The 23746-nt window shown below is 39.3% G+C and overlaps 1 protein-coding gene across 12 annotated transcripts in view; it reads right to left on the reverse strand.

The window, feature by feature from the left end:
• Positions 1-23746, reverse strand: part of NFIB (nuclear factor I B) — a 361340-nt gene that overhangs the window by 38112 nt on the left and 299482 nt on the right. For 7 of the 12 annotated variants that reach the window (XM_048503638.1, XM_048503631.1, XM_048503644.1 and 4 more), the window contains 3 exons: positions 20033-20161; positions 16893-17071; positions 598-763 (listed from right to left, as the gene is read on the reverse strand). In XM_048503638.1, coding sequence (XP_048359595.1) covers positions 598-763; positions 16893-17071; positions 20033-20161 — 474 coding nt within the window. The remainder of the gene's footprint in view (positions 1-597; positions 764-16892; positions 17072-20032; positions 20162-23746) is intronic. The other 5 variants (XM_048503643.1, XM_048503639.1, XM_048503640.1 and 2 more) reach the window with 2 other exon arrangements.

The raw sequence follows: 23746 nt of genomic DNA on the forward strand, positions 1-23746 counted from the left end.
CAATGCTTTTATCACTGCAATTCCATTGAAGACTATAGGATATATAACATGGAGTCGAGCGTACTAAATAATTAAGTACTAAATGATTCACGAATTTTTAAATGTCTCAAAATATATTTTCAGTGCCCACACTACTGAATAAAAATGCTTATTTAACGGAGGATCATGGTGCTAATTTGATATGTTTTGAACATTATTTCCAAACAAAAGTGCAGTGAGGTGAAATCAACTATCTATCTCATTTAGAAACTAAGCACAGACAATTTTACAATCCGGGTATGTTTCCCAGTGTTAATAAAATGTCCACCTTAAATGAAGAATCAAACTTTTGTCTCTCTGGGAAGTTGCCATGCAAACTAATTTGCTTCTCCCTTTTGAGATTTTGGCTGACATTCTGCAACTGTCAAGCCACAATAACATGTTCTTTAAAAAAATATTAACTTCAGAGTAAAAGTTTTGTCAATCATTTGTTCTCTATTATCAACTCTGAGAATCTGCTTGGTCAAATAGCAGGAAAAGGCACCCTGATCTGGCCTTAATTTGAAATTATTTTGATCTTTTGATGGACATTTTTTGTTTTCCTAGAGAAATACTTACTGCTTGGTGTAGGTGAAGATGCCTCACCTTCAGTGGAAGTAGTGATGGGTTTAATGTCTGTCATGGTCAGGGTCACGGGCCGCACCGTACTGTGATGGGGAGAGGGTGCCAAAACTGGAGTAAAATGGCCAGGCATTTTCCCTACTACTTGACCACTGCTGTTAGGCTACAAAACAAAACCAGAAGAATGCCTTGTGAAATATACATGTAGTGCTCAAAAGAGCTATCTCACTATTTAGGGGTATTCCAGAACCCTGCTTCTGCAGTGGACTGCTTTGATATACAAATATCTCATTGTAACGGGCAGATTTAGTTGACTACAGGGTCAACACAGATGTGTTGATGGTATTTTTGTGTTTAAAGTGGGTTGTGGTTTGTGGTACATTTTGCTTTTATGAGGATGATTTCACAAGTTGGAAACAGTGATTCATGTCTTTGTTATTGTAGTACAAAACACTTGGTAGAAACCAGGAAAGGGGTCTGTGAGTGGCATGGCATCCATAAGCATCATATGAGGGACCTGTGCATTATGAAATATCTTCTAAAAGCAGCTACATTAAACTGTAGCATAGCTATGACTCCCCTTGTTCTGGAATCTTTCATTTCATTTCTTCTAAGTAACCCTAATGTACGTATCTCCAGGCCAAAGGCCATTTTCTTTCAGGTACCCAGGATGGATAAAGGCTGTGCTTCAGTATTACCACTCACACTGTGTAGAGAAGTTGAAATTGACTGAGGTTTCCTTAGCCACTAAAATTCTTGGTCAATTTCTTTTTCAACCTTATTTGTGTGAAGGTGTGTAGTAGCAAACTTCAGAACCTGAACAGAAATTGACTGAGACTATTTTAGCAATGAAAGTGAAACAGAACTCACCAGAAAGTCTCTCAAAATGGACAGGCAACCTATTTTTAAAGTAATTTTTTTTCTTTGCACAGAAAATTATTTTGGGAAGGGGACAACTAAAGCAAATCACTGTAAGGGTATATAGGGACAAATTATTCCAAACATGCACAGTCACAAAATTATTGTCATAACTTAACTTCAGTAACACAGTGTAGATCTTTGTGCTGTGGTAGCAGCTACTGCCAAATCAACATTTTAAAAATATGTAGAGCCAATCCAATCTCCAATAATCAATCAGAAGCCTTACTGGGCAAAAGCCCTACCTGGCTCCACTCACTTCCTAAAGATGCTTTGCAAGAGCCAGAAAATGTTTCGGTGGGTGCCATGGTGCTCAAGGGCACCAGACTGGGGACCCTTGCATTAGACACCATATATTCTTTGTTGTGGGACAGCAAGAGTAAAGTTCTAGACAACTAAAAAAACAACTGAGAGGCATTACATATCTGTTATGGGAACTGAAACAGGGTGGATGGCAAGAAAAACAGCTGGTTAATTTTATACCCAATTTATATCTGACTACATTTAAAAGTTCTCAAAGTATTAGCAGACAGTGCCAAAAATATTGTTCAATGACAAAGGCACTCAAACACTGGGAACCATTTGGGCAGCAAAAAATATTGCTACAAGTCTGGTAAAGTTGAAGAACTGGGTATGAATGCTATTAATGGACATAACAAGGGAAGCAAACAACAGAGCCTATCTGAAGGGAAAGGAAACTAAAAACCATTTCTGAGTAGAACATTTACAAGGAAATGCATGCCCACAGACAACTGCAACGGCATGCCCAAGTTGGGACATCTTGCTTCTAGATGCATCAGACTGATTATTAGTCACATTTGAAATATATGAAACTTTTGAAGCACCCTCAGAATAAATCTGCTTCATAATGGTCTAGGTTTAATGCATCTAATATCTTTAGTTGCTGCTGATCTCATCTTCTATCAAAATGTCCCCCTGTGGTTAACTGAGAGCAGCAAATCATCTCTTGACAGGGGAAGGACCTGTCTGTTCTCAAGGACTACTAAACTTCCTTAGTCCACCCATGGTGCCTTAAGTACAGATGGCTGCCATAAGCAGGACTGTATTTTTGTTACCCAGAAGAGGATTTTTAAAAGGGTGTGGCTGCTTGGCTGAGAACACCCCTCTTCCCAAGTGAGAAATACTCCACCCTTCTTTTACTATTCCCATAGCCTAGATGGCTTGAGAAGGTTAAAGGACTACTCTCCTCACAAAGTTAATGTTTTTTAAAAAGGTAACCAAAGTAGGCAGACTTTATTAAAACATTCAATTTAGAAACTTTATATCATATTCCCCTTCAGACAGAACCAGTAAAAAATGTAACCAAAACACAAGAGAAACAACCAATACAGCATGTTCTTCACTAACCCTGCTATCCTAAAACCCCTAATCCTGTGGTGGCGAACCTATGGCACTCCAGATGTTAATGGACTACAATTCCCATCAGCCCCTGCCAGCATGGCCAATTGGCATGCCATAGGTTTGCCACCACTGCGGCCTAATATTTTTCCAGTTCACCAGATTCTCCTCAGCCAGAGCAACTGTCAGCAACTGCCAACAGTCTGAACTAACTGAAGCCAGTCTCTCCCTGATTGGTGGACAGTTGTCAGTGGAAGATTCCAAGTGGGTGGTATAAATCCATCAGGCCCCCACTACGAACATTTTATTACATAAATACACATCATCACAAAGTTATGTGTTATGCAACATCACATGCTTATAGCTGGAATTCCAAGGTGCAGTATTCCTTTTGGAATTTACTGTTATGTTTTTGCTATTTTCACATCTTTTTCAGTTAATTGGAGCACCTCATTGGAGAGTCCTGATTTTTAAAAAACGACTCTTTAGAACAAGTAAGCATATATGAATCTTGGTTGACTAGAACTGGTAATGTAGTCAAACTGGAAACAATTGTTAAAAATGGTGGGGTCCAAGTCTAATTTTTTTGCAGTTTCATCTGTTTTGCTGCATGTAATCTATTTCATTTGTTTTACATTTACTGGGTGGACCAAACATGTATTATGTAGATGTGTGTTTATGGATACACACATGTGAATCATACATACACATAAATATGTATATGCATATACACATTCTTGTACTGACCATGACTGTACAGCCTTAAAATGGTGTTGACTTTCTAACTTTTACAGTATACTTCTGTCACCTCTTCTGGTTGTATCCATGCAAGTAACACAAATATAATGTATAAATATAAACAAAATATATAGCTAATAACTGCACTATATATATACAGCAACTTGTCCATTTTTTAAAAGATTAAAAGCACTTGCATCTTGGAAGAGTCTTAGGCAGTAACAATTCCTCCCAACAAAATAGCAATAATGGTAGGATAATGGGAAATACTTGGTATGAAGTCCCTAATTGGAAGAATGAACCAAAACTTGCTATGAATAGATCACCAACATGAAATATTTGCACCACAGCAATTTAGAATTGACCAATGATGCTAAAAAGTATAACTATCCAAGTGAGCAAAAAAAGTTTTTTTTCTCTTTTTCATTCATATGGTTTGTCAAATGAAACTAATGAAATGTTTTCGTTAATCTACAAAGGTGGAAGAATGTATAGTCACAAGCCATTCATAAGTGTTCTGTAAATAATCTATAGAGCTTTTCATATGTGCCACCAATGGAATTTAAGTGCTTCTAGATAATGTTCAACCAATGAAGCATTCTTGGAACAAAACTAGTCTCTCTTTCTCATAACGTCTACTAAAATCAGTATGCAATGCCATTGTATTATATTGTGCCCCCCCCCCCCCGACTCACAGTAAGCCAATAATATGTGTTAAGGTGGAAAAACCAGAGTGTGATGTTACCACATCACACACTGCATTTCAGCTGGCAGGACAGGGAAAGGACAGTAAAGAAACAGTAGTTCTTTAAACCATCAACTTTCACTTTAATGTTCTCAAGATAGCTTCTGTGCACAGATAGCCAGTTTACAAACTGCGTTATGAAAGATCTGCAGAGGATTTAAAATAAAATACTGCTCTTCAATTTTGTCAATATGTAAAATTCATGGGAGGAGGGATTCCATCCTTTGCTTGCTTGCCTGGCCAGCCACTCACTGGTCAAGGCACTTTCTTGCAGTGCTGCTACCTCTGCCTTCCTGGCTCACAGAGTGGCTAGCAATAAACAGCAGGGTGACGTCTGCTCACCTTGTCCACAGCACCACTGCCTCCACGGGCAGGCTCACAGAGGCTCAGGCCCACAAGTAAACCTGTGGTCAAGGGGGACTGCTAGTGGCAGTAGTGCCCCACTGACAGCAGTAGTTGTCCTGGTCGCTTGCCCCCATCCTGCTCTGTGTGGCTGCCCATCCCCCATCTCTACCATGCTGCTGACCTCTTGGATAAATAACATTGAGTGAAGAGGTCAGCAGCACAGAGCCCAGCAGCACCCACCTGGCCCCTCCTGTTTCAAAATATCTGCTGAGATCTTGTTGCGGTATCTTGCCTTTTTTTCTGGTAAGTGAGGTAAAACGCCTCCTTACCTTTTCCTTTTATTTTCAGATTTTTCTGCAAACCCAGTTTTGATTCAAGTATCCACAGCTGGGGCCATGTGCAATACTTGATATAATTATATTTAAATACTTTTTTACATGCTGTGGAGAGGTCTTTTTCTATTTGTAGGACTGGGTGCATTCACACAATGCTTGATTTATTTATTTATAGCTTGCCTTCCTTGACAAGACTCAAAAATTTTATAATGTTTAGTAACTCAGAATATCAGTAACCATACATGTTGTAAGAAAATAGAGAAAGAAGTTTTTAGGATACGCGTGGGTTAAAAGAACCAGTATTATGACCTTCCTTAAGCAATTCTGTTGCCAAAAACCAAACTCAAATTAATTAAATGGACACAGCTGGAGGCTAGCACTATCTGCAACAATGTATCACCTTTTACTGTTCCCAAATGATTATAGAGTACAGAAATTGAACAGTTCATATGGACTACAGCTCTTTCTTGGCAAACCAAGAAAATTAACCCTCTAAATTGCAGAGGTGAACTACTTACAGAACACGGACACATTTATATCATTTTCTTTGTCACAAATTTCTCTACAGACAGTTTGCAAACACAGAAGATTTGATATTGCTTATGTAATATACCACCTAATATGTGTTTCCACCCCTGGTGTCACCCCCACCTGGTCATCCTGTGGGGTTGTCATTGGCCTTTTCTTTCGTCTCAGATGTTGACTTCTCTCTTTCAATTGAGCGTTAGCCCTGGCTCAGCGTCTCCAGTCTCCTGCTGTCAATGCACCCCTCTCCTCCGCAGTCTTTCAGGCCCAACAGCCTCTTATTCTCTCTCCTCACCAGCCCACCTTCCTGCCAATCACTCATAAATCATGCTCGTGCCCCACACCCTCCCTTCCTTTGGAGGAGACCTTGCAGGAGCTTGAATGACCAACCTTTTGCATGCCACGCCAATCCTCCTTGTCTTCCCCAGTCTTCTCACTCCCCCCAGCCTCTGGGCCTCCTGCTTGAGCCATCTCCCATTCCAATTGTACTTTGGAGTGGTCCTGCCCCCAGCCTGCCTCTGAAGCCAGCCCCAGCATTCGTGCCAGCCTCCTACCTTTCCCATCAGCTTCCTCCAGCTTCCCTGGACTTTGAAACATCCTAGCCTCCTGCAACGATCTGCCCTGCAGCGATGCTGCCTGCATTGCCTGTGCCCCAGCTGCTGTGCTCTGAACTCCTGACCAGAAAAAGATGTGGGAGGGGAGGAGTGGGAGTCCAAGGCAGCGTCCCTGGACAATATGTTAAAAAATGCTACATGCACTGGCTTCTACACATATAAAATCCTTAATATGCAGTTGTTTAATTGTGCTTTTTTCAGGGTATCACAGCAGTCTCCAATTTTTAATACAAATGTACTAGGCAGGGAAATTACATTCGATTAAGGAGACAAAATCTTGGTTTGCACATAATGGCCAGCCTTAAGTTTGGGCTCATGCACCTTCCTTTGTATATACTTATATTGCCATCTTCACTTTCTCTTTGCTGGCAGCCTATATTTTATCATGGCACCCAAACTGATCCAAAAACAATCTGGCTTTTAAAATTCCAGTTTATGCAAGTCTGGCTGGGCTGCAAGTCTGGTTTGGCAGAAGTGATGTTGGGAGATTGTCTACACATACTGCAGATGCCATCTTGGACATCATGCTGTTCCCAGTGCTCAGGGACTCCTAAGCAATATTTCAGGGGGGCAAAGCAGGAAGTTCGCCTTCATCACACATAACTTGGATTGTGCTATATCAAATCTGCCCCTATGATTTGCTGAGACATGTCAAGTGAGAGAAGAAGTGGGAAAAGGAAGGAGCACATGAGCCTAAGACATATTCCCAATGATTTGGGGAACATGGACCATTACATCTAAATAGGTCTGCTGTTTTAAAACTGGCAACATAGGTACTAACTAGTAAAACGTTTAACTAATTCAAACAGCTTTCATTCCAGAAAAGTACATATCTGTACTTGCTTCTGTACTGTTAATATTAGTTGCTGTACTGAAATGTGTAACACAGATGTGTGTAACTTTTACTCACACCACTCTTCGCAAGAGTCTGAGAACAGCAAATGCCAATGCTTACTTCAGACTTTCAGTCATCACCTGAAAAAGCTGGACTCAGGGCATCAGTATCAGTGGAATTAAACAAACTTAAATCCGTGTATTACTAGAATCCATATAGGATAGTAATTCTGGTTTTTCCCCACAGAGATCAATGCAATAGTTTAAACTAGTTTTACATTTTTGGAATGAAATCTTGATATTCATTTAAAAAAATGTAAAGCAAGAACCACCACAAACTGACATAAACAAACTCAAGCTAGCCAACATCAGCTTATTACTTAATTTCACCTTGAGTTTTTATAGACCTTTTCTAAGCAAACCATGTATGAATATTGACCCTCCCACAAGACAACTGGATGCAAAGGAAAGCAAAATATAGAGAATTTTGGCACATATAACACTACACTGTTGCCAAAAATTTCACAAGAATTAATGACAGAATATTTTTAACTCTGTTAATTGCTTTGAAGACTTAGTTACGCAGGAAGAGATATCGAAACGCTGAAGTTCTGAGCCAGTTATTAACTTGAACTACGCATTGCTTGGCTTACCCTTTCTCCTGAATTTTTAAGCTCAACAAAAAGGCTTATAAAGACATGATTCGGAATCATATTAGGAAATTTTCTTAAAATCATATATATGTAACAATTTAAAATGTGACATCAGGTTTGAAGGCATAAGAATGTTTACGCTTTTGTATATTTTACACCATAAGGTACACACTATGGTTCTTCAAAAGTATATTGTAACTGAACTAGATTCAAGCAGTAATGTAAGTGCCAAATAGCAGAAGCTTGCAGATGTTATGTTTCATCTGAGGAGATCTGTACTACTCACAGCTATTTCTGAAAATAACAATGCATACCTTTTATATTATAACCAATACAAAAAATTGCCTCTAACTCAAATCCTATTGATATTAATGGGAGGTGAAATCTTCCAGAATCACCAAATGCTATCCACCCTCAATCTCACTGACTACTTATAGTGATCCCTGATGATGGTAGGGGGATTGTTATTGTTAAATTATATTATATGATTCCATCTCATCTTCAAGAATTGGTTCTATATGCAGTAACAACTGCTTGAATTGTCTATGCCAGACAATGGAGAAAAAAATCCATCCCAAGGGAAAAAAAGAGTGGTTAAATAAATTAAAGTATACATTTTTGTATTACTTAAAAAGAAAATCTCTAAAAACACTGATATCTGGAGATAAATGGTGAAGCAGATGGACAATTAATTTTATTTTGCAAGAAGTATTTGGATAGATTAATCTAATTATTTATATTCTGCTTATCCCACAGAATTGTCAAAGTACTGTATTTATAGTGTGTGTAAAAGGGAATTAATACCATTGATGTTGGAACATGAATAATTACCATATATACTCACGTACAAGTTGATCCACATATAAGTCGAGGCACCTAATTTTACCTTGAAGAACTGGGAAACCTTATTGACAGAGATATGCCCCCCTGGATAAGGGTGGGAAAGGTCCATGGGGAGGTGGAGCGCTGAGCAGGCAAAGGAGCCGCAGTTGGGGGAAAGGAGCGCACCAGAAGCCTTTGGGAGGCTTTTTAAGGAGGGGCAAGGTGGGTCTGGGGAGAGGGAATAAGCTAGGGGCCGTGGAGGGTGAACGGGATGGGAGGTGGTGGAGGAAAAGACAGAGGAGAACGAGGCACAGAAAGTGGCTGAAAGGGGGTGGCAGAGAAGAAGGCAGGAGACAGCGAAGTAAAGCAGTCACTAACTCACCCACTTTTTTCTTTCCCCGAGCAGGCTGTAAGACTTGATTTCAGAGAAGCTGCCTGTTGGGCAGCCTGTCTCTGTGGATTTCTTAAAAGAGTAATGCTCCAAAGGTTGCTTAAGCAATCTTTGGAGCATTGCCCTTTTAAGAAAACCATAGAGACAGGCTGCCCAACAGGCAGCTTCTCTGAACCAGTCTTACAGTCTGCCAGGGAAAGGAAAAAAAGGGTGAGTTAGTGAGGGGGCCTGCCAGCCGAGAGGAGAGAGTGAAGCAGAAAACTAAGCACAGAAAGTGGCTGAAAGAGGGGCGGCAGAGAAGAAGGCAGGACAGAGCGAAGAAAGGACAGGGGGAACACCACACAAGAATGACCGGTAAGTGGGACCCGCGTATAAGTCGAGGGGGGCACTTTTCAGCCTAAAAAAAGGCTGAAAACTTTGACTTATGCGCGAGTAAAAAGTACCACCAATTATCCTTAATTCTTGCAGGCAAGATACATCTAATGTTTTAGAATTACTTATTAGACATCTATACCAGGACATCTATACATACATGTATAGACATCTATACATACAAAATAGGTTATATAAAAATATAAAGCCAAAACCATAGTTTAGAATCAAATACAGAGCTAAAAATAACTGTCTCCAGCTGACTCTTAAAAGTTGAAAGTGAGATGGCCAGGTACACATCTCTGGGAATACTGTTTCATAATTGTGGGGTTGCCACTAAAAAGGCCCTCTCATGTGTACTATCAAACAAGCTTCTTTGATTGATGGCACAGTCAGGAGGGCCTTAGTTGTTGGGCAGGAACATATGGGAAGAAAACAGTTCTTCGGAAACATATGGGATTAGATACCCTAGTCCCAAACCATAGGGCTTTAAATATTCTCTACCAATTAATGTAAAAAGCAGTTAGGACAGACAAATTTGTAATTCCTTGGATCTTTCCAGACCCCTTTCCTAAAGCATATTGCCACTAATTCTCAGGGGAAGGTGATTTTAATCATAAATAACATGGTTTTTTTTGTGAAAAGATCAGCAGATTCATATTTGAATTCCTTAAGGAATGTCAAGTGAATGCCTTCCAGTCATTATTAACGCCTCTGAAACTGCAGTCTGGAAACAACAGCCATTAAACACAATGAGCAGAAATCGCCAATATAGCAGGCGTTGTTAATGAAATGAGCAAAAGGGTTGATAAACTTCTGTCATTAGCATCAAAGTGTATGTAAGGTTCACAAGTTTTATGCAAAAAGAGATGGCATAACAGGAAACCCCTAGTTCAAATTGTGCTTTAATAAGCCATTAGGTGGTTTTTGCGAAGGCAGTATTATCTCAGATAACACCCCCCCCCCAAGTACTATAGGAATATAACATGTAACTTGGTTTCACAAGGTATTTTATAGTCTTATACCAAAGTCTGCCAAATCTGAGGATTCTTAAATCTGGTGACTGCAGCTGCGAACAGGTAAGACACATTTTTTTTAAATGTGGAAAATGCACTGGGTTTGCAGAATAGTCTGAAATCTAAAAAAAAAAATTGCATTGGATGTTTTAAACCCCATAACGTGATTTAAAAAATCCCGGTAGCTTTTACAAGCAGATTCCCTCAGTAGCTGTTGCTAGGTAACCACAGCATTTCTGTCTGGGTTTCAATGAGGAAAAGGCTGGGAAATGCTTGGAGATTTTGGGGTGGAGTGTTACGAGGGCAGGGTTTAGACAAGGAATGGGCCTCAGCCAGATACAATGCTACAGAGTACAGCTTCCAAAACAGTTATTTTATCCAGGGGGGCATATCTCTGTCATCTGGAGTTCAGTTGTAATTCTAGGCCTGGCAGAAGTCACTGAGTTGCTTGATACTATCCAATTGCATGATTCAACTAGGTTTAGATTCTTGCTACTCATCAACAGCAGCCACTCTATGAAAGTCAAGGTGGAGTAGCAGTTACAACTTCAGAGTGGAAAATCCAGGTTCAAATCACCATCTTGTTGTGAATGCTTACTGGTGATTTTAGGTTAGTCATCTACGTTCTGCCTAACCTACTTCAAATAGTTGTTGTGAAGAGAGCAGAATAATATAAACTGCTTTTGTTCCCACTGTGGAGAAAGTATGAGTATAAATGAAGTAACTGAATAATAAATATAGCTGAAAATGAAAGAGATGAAAGTTGGTTTGGTATGGTTGAGAAGGAAAGAATGCAGCAGGAGAAGAGAACAGGAGGGGGGGTCGCCAGGAGGAGGGAAAGAGGAAATAGTGTGGGCAGGTGGATAGAGGGGAAAGTGAGGAGGAGCCGCCCACAAGTCCTTGAGGTTCCCTACCATGTAAGTGGGCCTGGCCCTGTGGCCCCCATTACAAAACAGGGCCATAGTTTTCTTAAGTAGAAGCTACTGGGGAGGGGAGAGTTGAGGGAAAGCTGAAGACAAAGAAGATAAATGGCTGTTGAATGGGAAGGAGAGAAGTGGGAAAAGGAGGAGAAGCTATAGGAGCCTTCAGGAAAGGGAAAGAAGAAACAGTGGGGGAGGGAGAAATGAGATGCCTCCAACAAACCTTTGAAAGTTTTCATTTGTTTTTAATTATTATTGAACTAACTGAACTAATTCTGTAAATCACACTGAAATTTAAGATGGGCTATACAGATGTTAGATATTACTGTAACACATATGTGCTTTCGCTTATCCATATCCCATTTGCAACTAAACAACATTTATCCAAAATCAAAACTGTTTCTCTATTCCCTAAGTTCATTTGATGTAGTCTCATTTTTTGCTACAGTTCTTGAAACTATTTAGGCTTCCTGACTGCTCAGTCACATGTAATTAGATGCATTTAACACTACACTGAAAAAACCACATACTGTTTCCCTTGTGGAAATCCCTGCTAGTTCTACATCTTTAAGCTAATTTTGCCTAAAATATTTCACTGAATCCTGTGACTGCCTCACTGTAATCGGTGGAGGAGTAAAGCAATTAGTTTCAAAATTGCTGTGGGGAATGCAGTGCACCTCAACTGATTGTCTTAAACTAAATGAGCATAATCCTAAAAGATGTTGAGGAAGGAACAGTTCTGTTTAGGTAAAATGCTGACGGGGCATCAGTTCTTCTACTGTTGAAGATTTGTTTAAAAAATTATCACAATACAGGTTCCTGATACCAAAGGAATGAGTATGCATTGAGGTGGCAAAATATAATTGAATATAATGAGATTTCTACAGATGCACATTATAATCATCATATTTGTTTAAATGCATGTTTTAAAGAAAACTGCTTTGGCTCAAACCATGCAACTGAATCAATCAATACCCTTTTGTAATTAAACATCAGTCTGAGGTTAACTTTCCTTCTCATACAAAGAAAAAAGCAAGGACTATTTCATTCTACAGTCTGTACAGCAAAATCCTGGTATCACTCTGTACCCAGAGTTCATCTTCCAATGCCAATATAGTTACAAGATGTCCTATAATAAAAGTGTGCTCTATAAAGCATCAGGGTTCATTTTTCCCTGCATCCAATCATTAAAATGGGCAAACCTTCCCACTGTTATCAAGGAGCGCCAATTAGAATAGCTGGCCAAGGGATAGATAAACTATGCAGATACTCCAGTCTAAGCCCATTGCTTTAAGTGAACTCTGTCTGAAGTAACTTTGTATATGAATGAAGTAGCAGCTGACTATCCTTTTCACATTTATTAGGGAGTAAGTTCTATTGAATCCAAAGGTTACGTCCAAGTAAACACGCTTAAAATCAAATTGCTTGATTCATGAAGGTTGGCATAAGCAAGTATACCTTTCCCCCATATCTTCCAACTAATTTGTCTTAATATTTTCAAACAGGCAAAGCAAAGCAAATGGGATTCATTTTCTTTCCTACTATTCCGAGCTTATTCAACAGGTCAGTGAACACAATTCTCATCTGCATTTCAGACCATGAGCACTAATTCCTAAAATTCCGCATTAAGGACAACAGTACAATGTCTGTCCTACATGGATATAGTACATATGGAACAGCCTTGCTTTTGGATTTTTTTTAAAAAAATCAAAGCAAGTGAGCTCTAGCACAGAAGAAGTGAAATGACTAAACAATAACACTGAGGGAAAACCCCACAAAGTTCAACAATATGGTGGAGCATTGCTAAGGAGAGAACTAGCTTGGCTTTCTCACCGCCTTCACCTCTAAAGATGACCCAGCAGCAGCAGGACAGGGCTCTAGGTGGTAAGAGAGTTTTAAAAAACTTACAATGCAGCATGTATTTGGGACAGTGGGTTTTTATCATGCATTACAAGTCATGTCACAAGACACTCCCACAGAGCACTTGTAATGGCAATATAGGTTAACAACAGCATATTTCTGTAATCAAATACTGGGATTAGCATGCCGGGAAAATAACAATATTCTTACACAACGTTCTGAAATATGATTTTTTTGGTCCCACAAAACAAATAAGGAAGTACATTTAACACAAAAATGAATATGTAGTAACGTATTCCAAGGAAACAGATGTGGTAATTTAATTAAACACAAAGAACCACATTGAATATTTTTGCCATCTCATGTTCAAACTTTTCAATGCAATGAATAGACATTTTGCCTTATTGTTGGAGCCAAACACTGCAACTTTAAGAGCCATGCAAGATACATGCTGTTGTTGAAAAGAGCCACAGATACCCAAATCTGCTACTCTCTGAAGCAAATTATGAGTAAATCCTTTTCATTATCAATTTATAACTTTTCTTGAACATTTGAACACAAAACTGTATAACAATTGGTTATTATGTAACATATTTAAGAAACCACCTAGAAAATTGAAATACAAGGAATCCCTTAAAAATGAGTACTGAAGATCTTATTTTAATTTGCATATTTTCCTCTCAGTAATGCTTAATTGAGGTATCAGTTTGACAAAACAAACAAAACAATATAACCCTTAGATTTTCCACACTGAATTAACATTAAGGACTTCTAATGGATATCTTAATTGGACTTTATTATTCACGGAAATTTTCCACAAATTAAAATCAGGTCATCTGAGCTCTCTTCTCATCTGAGTCTCAACAAAATGCTTTATGAGATAGTAATTTTAAAAAATCCAGGCACTGGCAGTAATCTGTAACCTAAATCTGCGCAGCATTCATAGCCAGGATTAATATTCTAAGGAAAAAAATTCTACATTATTTGGACATTTAATTTAATGGTAAGAAGCAATGCCACACTCTCTGTAACATTACAGCATACAGCCTTACAACAGTATTGAAATGTTCATCAGTCCAATAACTACAAACCATATACAAATTAAGTAATTAGGAATTTGTTTTTGATGCTTAATGAAGCATATTTACTACCAGAACAGAAAAAGTGGTTCTGCTTCTATATCAAAATTAGATTCAAGTTGTTACGTTACAGTGCACCATCTTAAGTCCCATAATAAATTAATTACATTAAACTACTGCATTAAACCTGCTCCTCAGCAGTTCAGAAAAGAGTGTATAAACCATTACTGAATAATGTTCGTGTCTTAAGTCCTTCTTAAGTCCTAGATTCTCAGGAGATAGTCAAGGCCAAAAGCCTACTTTACCTGCTTCAGCTAATGTGCAAGTTATGAACCATCATGGATAGACATCACAATATTGCATAGGGTTGCCAGCTTCAGGTTAGGAAATATCTGGAGGTTTTGGGGGTAGAAACTGAGGAGGGTGGGATTTGGGGAAGGGAGAGACTTCAATGGGGTATAATTCCATAGAGTGCACCTTCCAAAGCTGCCATGTGATCAGTTCTTCAGGTGAACTGATCTCTACACATCTCTACATCAGTTGCAATAATTATCACCTTCAGTTGTTACCACTGCGAGACTGGTAACCCTAGTATCACATGATCTGGTAACTTCTGAGTGTGACCATTATACAGTGTTCTATTCTCAACAATACTTGAATGCAGTGGCGTATCTGGTCACGTGGGAGGCTCAAAATTGCCCCCATGTGACTAAGTCCCGTGCGAAGACAATGAGGCAGCAGAAGTCTTGCTGTTTTGTCGTCTTCAGGCTCCCATGGCCCCGCTTATGTCGTCATTGACGTGGGCGGGCCAAGGATGCCTGAGGATGCCACCCCCACACACCCACTTCTCCCCCGGGGTCTTGGCTTCTGCCCTCCCCTCTGGGGAGAGCAGAAGAGACTGACGTCCTCCGTACTCCAAGAGGTGCTTTTATAAGCATGAGGCAGGGGATGGGGGCATGCCCCACCCCAGCCTGAGTGTTTATAAAAGCACCTCTTGGAGGATGGCAGTCTCTTCTGCTCTCCCCAGAGGTGAGGGCAGAAGCCAGGCTGTCGTGCTCTGGGACCCTGGGGGATGGGGGGGTGTAGCTAGTGGGCGGAGTCCCGCCCCCAGGTGCAGTGAGGGGACTCCAGGAGACAATTTGTATCCAGCCGCCATTTCCCCCCGATATGCCTCTGCTTGAATGTGTCTTGGAAACTGGATCAAAATGTGACAGATTCACTGTTACTTGGAACAACATGAAGCAAACATATGATTCTAACAGGTTAATAGTAAGCATAAGCACACTGGTTTGTAGCCACTGAAGTCAAAGAGCTTAGAAAGCTGTAACTCCACTTAGAATTGCTTGCATTTATTGAAGTCCTACTAGCTTTCAGGCTTTTTTCCCCCCGGGACAAATTCTAGGTGCTAGTTTTAACCTTTAAAACCTAAACAAATTGGATTTCAGATATTTGAAAAGATTTGCTCTTCTGAGCATCTTCTGGGAATCCGATGATGAGGTTCAGTTAAGATAGATTTGCAAGACTATAATTCACTAGGGACAATACATTCTTGATGGTAGATCCTGTTTTATGAAATTTCCAATTGGGAAGACCCACCAGTTCTATACTATTGGCGACTTTAAAAGAACAGAATAATATTTCTATTCTTCAAAATTTTGTACTGTTGATTTGTTTTACCGTGTCTATTTTCACTGTATCTATTGAAAAGGTATAATTTAATTACTGACTTTATTGTTTTAATTTTTCTTGTAAACTACTTTGGTAGTGGCTAAGATGAAAAGATACGTGTGAATTGAAGTAATAAAGACAAAATGAAAAGAATACTGATCTATAAAAGGAAAATGAAATTAATATAATTCAATGTGCCTTACATTTATTTTCAGATGATTTATGAGTGATAATCTGTTTAGAGTTGTTTTATAATATTGTAGAAATGAACTGTAGATCGTAAGAAGAATGATGAAAAGAATATGAGGCTTCATTACAAGCTTAAGATTATCTTATACAAAAACTGCAGGTATTTCTTACCATGGCTAGACCATTTAGGGGACAAATTAAATGCTGCCATTAAAAAAACTGCACATAAGTCTTTTACACAACACTTCTCTGTGAAAAGCCATATCAATAACCACCATGGAAACACATCTGAATTGCCACACAACTGTGACAAAACCCAAGAACCAGTCTTCCATATCTGCAGCACTCTAATATTATGCAAACATTTACCAAATATATGTGAAATGCGCAATTCAAGAGAATTTTATTTTAATAGTTCGCCTATTAATAGTTTGCATGTTCTTTTGTGTCTACGCATGACTTCAATATAAAATAAGGACGTTTAACCAGAAAGATCTGGCTACCATCAAGAAAATGGCATGTACAATCAGTTGTACATTATCAGCTACAAAAGGCAGAGATGCCTGTCATTCCCCAGATGACAAGAGAAAAATCCTGACTGTGATCATAATATGAATATCTCTAGCACAACCATCTTGTCTTTTCTAAGAGTGCTTTTGTTTGTGCAAAAGTCTACAAGGTCATGCTCTTATTTCTTTGCCTATCCAATATGATCATTTTATAACCCACAACAGTTAGAATATGAGTGAGCAACCTAGTTTTATTCAGCCATACATAACTGAAAAAAGATACTGCATCTTTTAAATTAGAAGACCTAGATTAAAACAAATTAAGCAAACAGCTCTAAACATTTTTCAAAAGACACATTTCTCCTAGAATTACTCACGGATTTTTGGAGTGTTACAGTACCTGGCTGGTTTGTGGACTGGACGGGTCGTAAGAATAATTCTTCAGAGTATCCTGAGGATTCAGGTGAGGAGGATATCTGATTGTTGGATGAGAGAAGTAGCTAGATGGGGCAGGAGGGAGAATAGCTTGTGGTGGAAATGGCAATGGTGAAGGTGAAGGTGGAGGTCTAGTTGAGATGACTAGAGAGACAAGATAAAATGTCAGTTATTTAGGATCTTTCATACAGCAGTGAAAACCAAGTGAACCATGAATTGGAATGGATTAATTTCTTCCACCCAGGTATAATCCACAACTTCATTTACTGCCAAACTCCCATTCCCACAAGTGAAAGGCCATTATTATTCTCAAGTACATAAATAGGCATTTCACTTTATACAATTCATACCATTACTTGATTTAAAAATTTCTTTAAATACAGAAATCACAACCCTAGGGAGACATATCTCTTTTATCAAATCTGACACAAAATCCAGGCAAAGCAAACAAGCAGACAAACTGTCAGAGCAGTCTCTTAACAGGGGGAACAAAGTCAGAGTCCACGAGTCAGCAAATGATTCTACAATGCATTGTGCTGTACCCTGGTCAAGTGGCCGAGAGGGGTAGTAGGGAATAATTACTACGCAATAACACCATGAATAGCTAGCTGTCCATTGTAAAAATGCTAATGAACACTTAACTTCAGGGCCTGGGAAAATATCTCACCCACCAGTAAACAAAAAAGGTATCACATCTTATATATATTTTCAGCAACAAAAAAAGTATCACATCTTTTTTTCCTTTGCATTCTGTTTCTTTCTCACACAGTTCTCTATGAAGAAATTTCATATGTAATTCCAGAAAACACAGTAATATCTATAGTAATGGAAGGAATGTACAGAATGTCCTGTTGCTGCAAAACTGTTACACCAGGTGTGGAAATTATGCTAACGCGATGCATAGTAATAACATTCCATTTATATGGGGCAACTTTTTGTTTATTAAAATAAGAAGACCAAATAATCAGGAAGTGAGCGGGGGAAGGACAGTGCTTTCCCCAGAAGAAAGTAATAAAATATGTAATGGTTTGGGGCATTTATCAATTCTTAACAATTTAAATGAGTTCAAAATAAAGGCTGAAATCCAGCACAGCTGCATGTATGCAGGAATATACTGTGTGTATTTTTTTTCTATTTCTCTCTATTTCTCTCTTTCATACACCTTTTAAATTAGTTGGAATGTAAAAAGCAGAGAAGAGGATAAAGGCCTCTATTGTTGTCACTTGAGGGCTTCAGCTCTGAAAGAGGGAAATGAGGCCTGAGCCAGGCTTTGGTTGTTCTTTGTCTTGCTAACATCTTCACTTGTGTCTTAGCAGTGTTCTCCAAAAGAAAAGCTGACACTGCCACTGCAAGATGAAGGTGAAATAAAACTTATTATCATTACCACCACCAGCCATTTCAACTTTTTGTATTCCAGTGAGTAAGTCTTATGTGATCCAACCCACTGGTTGAAGGTTTACTTCTGTTCCAAATATTCAAAGTGGCTGGCCAGTGTGGTTGGAAAAAAAAACTAATTAACAAAAATGAAGATCACTCTCTGAACCCTTGCCTTCTGAACTGCTGTCATCTCAGGGGGGTTGTTTCCAATCTTGAAAGATACTTCCTTTCATCATTCTCTCTCCTATGCCTGGCAAACTCTTGTTAGCAGAAAAGGGCTGGGAGAGTGGGATCTTCATCACTAAGACAAACAGCCCCCCTCCCGGCCCCTTTTCTGTTAGCAAAATACCTGGAGGACAATTTGCATTTTAAAGATGAACGTTGGGTCATGTGTTAAACATGAGTTGGGTTGGAGTTTTTCTCAATCCAACTAGTGTTTAATGCATTGTCTAGTCAGACCCTCAGACAGATGACATGAGTCTTTCTTTAGCCTATCTAGTAATTCACAACAGCTGTTTGCATCACTAAATTATATGGATTATTGTTCTGCTTTTATCTCTAATATTTTATCTCTAGTATCTACGTATGCACATCCGCTTAAAATATTTATTTCTCCTATGCTAATTGCCTTAATTGCTTTGCAATAATTTTCCTTCACTCTTTCTGTGGTACAGACATTCAGGTAAGGATGGGACAAAGGGAGTTAACATTATGGCCACTATGCCTTTCCAGAATTTCACAGGGAAACAAAGACAAAATTGAAAAAAAAACCAAACTGGGTTGTTTAAGTAATTTTGATTCATGACAAGAGAAAGCCTAAAGAAGTTCACTCTACATAAGGTAGGTAAAATCCAATTCTGATATATTAATTGGTTTTTTTTATATCTAGGGGTTTTTTTTCAAATAAGAACTGCACTTAAAGCCTTTGAAATAAATCAATTCAAGTTCCTTTTAACATCTTAATACTGCATTTATCTAATGCGGACTATGGTCCACAAACGAAGAATCCTTATAGAGACAAATTTAAATTCAAGAAACTTGTCAATATATGAAGCCTCAATAATTCATAATCCAAAAGTTCTTTTACTGTAACTCAATACATTTTACAATTCAGAATTTTCATCATGTCATTTGTGGGAACAAAGTGTATATCCCGTTACTAGTCCATGCTAATATGGAATTAATGTATTACAGAATAGATAACATTTTAAAGAGCATCTTTGTCAAGATTTCATTATTTGTCGTCCAAGGGGACTGAATTACACATGAAAGAGGATAAGCTCATGGCTTATATGGTATAAACTACTAGAAAATGATTTATTCTACTCAAGGAGGGCAGAAGTTGTTACTTTGTTCATAAGTCAAAAATGGTTTCTGCTCCTTTCTGCCAATTATTAAAATGTAGCATTGTCAATAAATACAAGCTTGGATCCCACCTAAAATTTCCATGATGAGAAGGAATAGGGAGCATTTTACACTGATTCTCCCCTCCCACGGTAGACTCTGATTCCTATTCAAACTACTCATGGAGGATCCTCCACATCCCAAAAGCAGCATTTCCAGGGGCATTTGGGTGGCAGCAGGATGGTGGAGATAGGGAAATCACATTCCACAGATGACAATCCTTCTGCCCACAGAAATTTTAGGTACAATCCAAAAGCAATGGCTTGAATTAATGTTTCCACACTATTGCAGTGGGAGTATACTAGCTAATTCTTGTTTCCTCACCACTGTGTGCAACTCCTGGAATTCCTGGATGATGATGCGGGAAAGTGGTCAATCTTGGTGAAGAATCCTGAGGAGATGTAGTGCTAAACAAAGGCTTTTCAGGCTTCTTCATAGTAGGAGAAGACATATCTGGAATGATAATACAACATAATAGCTATGTTAGTCCATATATTACACTTTATGCATTACAGTACTAAAGAACCTCTTACACACCATTAGTAGTCCCTATTTACATTACAAGATAAAAGTTTCAAAACAGGCACACACTTCCTTTACATAGACAACAACAGTAATCACTGGTCTTTTCATATTTTGATGCTGCCCATAACAGAGATTACTCCGATTTCCTATGAACTGGAAGAGGTGTGGGAAAGCACATTATGCAGCAATATTAACAGGGCAATCCTGCAACTTGGGTGCATTTTGTTTTTAAATGGCAAAAGATTACCACTGTTTCTCAAACCGCTTCCAAGCAAGTAAGCCTCTGACATAAGATTGCCCCAAGCTGGATCTGATGTCTGAATCCCATTTCACAAACTTGTAACGGGACAGGATAGTACTGAGGAGTCTTCACAGTAGCAGGAACCTCACTTTTAAGGCATATATTATTGCATGAAAATAGAGCTTTAAATTTTCACTAATTTCGTGGATTGAGGAAGAACTGAAAGTAGTTTGGCAAGCAGATAGGAAAAAAGAATGTTCTTGACAGCAGAAAGAGCAATGCACATCCAGTTTTATTCCGGGGGGGGGGGGGCGCTGCACTCCAAGTATCAAAAAGTAGAGAAACACTGTTGAAAGTCATTTGAAAAAAATAAATGTTTCCTTTTTGTACACTGACTCCTGCATGACTGAAAATTTAAGGTGTCAGTGGTTAGAATGGCTGCTTGGACAGTGGGATAATAATTGGAGGGAGATGTGTGGATACGTCAAAAAAACCCAGCAAATCATGGGTACAGCAAAGCATCCATGTAGAAAGAGTTGTTATTGGGTTTGGCACTGCTTAAAGGTGAAGGTAGTCAGTTTCCTGTGCAAGCACTGGATCATTACTGACCCATAGGGTGATGACACATCCCAATGGTTACTAAGCAGACTAAGTTTACTGGGTGGTTTGCCACTGCCTCCCCCAGTGGTCTATACCAGTGATGGCGAACCTTTTTGAGACCGAGTGCCCAAATTGCAACCAAAACCCCACTTAATTATCGCAAAGTGCCAACCTGGCAATTTAACCTGAATGCTGAGGTTTAGTTTAGAAAAAAACGGTTGGCTCCCTCTTCCTCCGCCCCACCTGCTTGAGCAGGGGGCAGCCTGCTCTAGCCTCCAGCAAGTCCCACGCACATTGCTCTGTGTCTCTCCAGCATCTTTGCCTCCTTTGCCCACCCCCTCAGGCAGCAGCCATCCGGAGCACAGGCACCAGGCCCACCAGCCGAGTCCTCCCTGCTCATCGCGGTGCACACACGCTGTGCTCAGTGGCCCAGGCCAGCCTAGATATATGTGTGTGAGGGGGTGATTTTCCACTCCCCACATGACAAACTCTGTGCGTGTGCCCACAGAGAAGGCTCCGAGTGCCACCTCTGGCACCTGTGCCATAGGTTCGCCATCACTGGTCTATACTTTACCCCCAACAAGCTGGGTACTCATTGTACTGACCTCAGAAGGTGAAAGGCTGAGGCACCCTTAAGCCAGCTACATGAACCTGACTTCTGTCAAGATTGAACTCAGGTTGTGAGTAGAGTTTTGACTGCAGCACTGCAGCTTCCCACTCTGCATTATGGGCTCCTTTGGCACTGTTTACTCAGGATCAAATCTTTTCTCTGCTGTAATTCTTTCATAATTTGTTGTCTCTCAGCCTGACTTGCATCTCATGGTTGTGAGAATGTAGTAGACTCATTCAAACATTATCACACATACACATAAATATTTTATTATACTGAAATAAGAAAGACTAACATAAAAATGCAACAAGCCATAATTCCCTGTATTATATCACTGAAGTCTTTATTCAGATCACTAACTTGCTTCTACAGCAGTGGCAAATGCACTAACTTCTTTATTTATTATGACCTTTTGATTTATTAGATCAAATCACCCTTTTCGCAAGAGAGGTAAGCTATTATAAAAAGCCACTTAGCACAATTGAACAAATATTTGCTTTGGGCACTGTAGCTCTTCCCTGATTACATTAGGCTTTTGGGGGTATTTTCTTTTCTTCTTTTTCTTTCTTGTCATTGTAAAAGCACTTACAATATTGTCTGGAGACCCCCACCCCCACAAGTACTAAGAGCAGTCATGGCCCATTTAACAAGGCACAACACACATCAGACTGCCATCCTGAAGGGGTGAAAGACAGATACAATCAAGGAAAGCTGACTGATACTTTTTTGGCCCCAACAAAGCTTGAGAGACTTTGCTCTATCTTCAACAGAACTGCACTGCGTGCTACATGGGCACAAGTGTTGCAGCATGTTAAGACGAGTAATGGTGGCTATAAGTGCAGTGACATACGGTTGCAGACTGGAAAGAAGCTATGCTATTCAGTCCTTTCTGTTTATTCTGAAGGTACAGAAGAGAGTGTTGGTGTGTAGTGCAAGAGAGTTGCTCAGCAGGTATGCAAAACAATGGAGATATTCAATTTAGGCTGGTATAGTGGGGGAAATGACAGTTTCAAGGATTAATTTATGCAAAGTACATTGATTTTAAAGACCTGGGAGTGGTTCAAATGTTTTAGGTAAATTAACTGAAGATAAATTGATGTGAAAGATTTGATGCTTGGAGCTCAGCCCAGACTTGTACTTAGTTTGTGACCTCAGGGAAGCCACTTATCTCTCAGTTTTTCTGAATTGCCTTCTGTCAAACGTGTTGCAGCAGTAAACAGGGGGACAAAAAGATTGGAGCATTTTGGGGGGCAATCTCTAATCTGGCTGGTGATCTTAGGCTGGTCACCAGTCTCTATCTAATGAAGGATTCTGTTTCCAGGAGTGGACAAATAAAGATGGTCACAAAATGTATAACTTACAAAATGTGTAAGTATGACATCAGGGAAAAAGTGTTCTGGCAGGCCCCCTCCCCTCCCCTTTCCTCTCCTCCCTTGCTCTTGTTTCCCCAGAAGTGTCTCCCTCTGAATGGGAAGGTTCCATTTAACAGTCAAAGCCTATAGAAAATGCATCTATGACGAGCTTCAAGAGTAGAGCACAGAGAAGGTCCAGGTGGGAGTTGAGTAGGGCCTGTTCCTTTTTAAGGTACAAGTCACCACTACCACTGATTAAGACCCTGCCTTCCTCTGTTTTTAGGTAACATCATTTTTGGCCCCAAGACTAACATCAAAGCTGATGTCTTGATAAAATGTATGTGGGGAACAGTTTATTTAATCACATTATACATACAATCTTGCAAAAGAAAGAGCCTTTAAAATACTGAATAATCTTGCATCTAAACTTACTCAAGAAATAGAAAAGATTATTAGAGCAGGCATCTTGCAAAAAACTACAATCAACAAAAGAACTGAATGGCTGCAATGCAACTTTTATTACTATAAATAGTGGGTTTTACATGCCTGCATAGCTAATTTCTAAAGTGTAACACAGATTTAATTTACAGACTGCCACCTCAGTATAGAAAAAAAGGATTCTAAAAAAATATTTGAGCTGCTTGAAATAATGCTTTATGAAATGTAATATAATCAGAGTTTGTAACCATACCTTTCCACTACCCTGGGAG

The sequence above is a fragment of the Sphaerodactylus townsendi genome, linkage group LG07 (assembly GCF_021028975.2).
Source record: "Sphaerodactylus townsendi isolate TG3544 linkage group LG07, MPM_Stown_v2.3, whole genome shotgun sequence".
NCBI classification, from domain to species: Eukaryota; Metazoa; Chordata; class Lepidosauria; order Squamata; family Sphaerodactylidae; genus Sphaerodactylus; species Sphaerodactylus townsendi.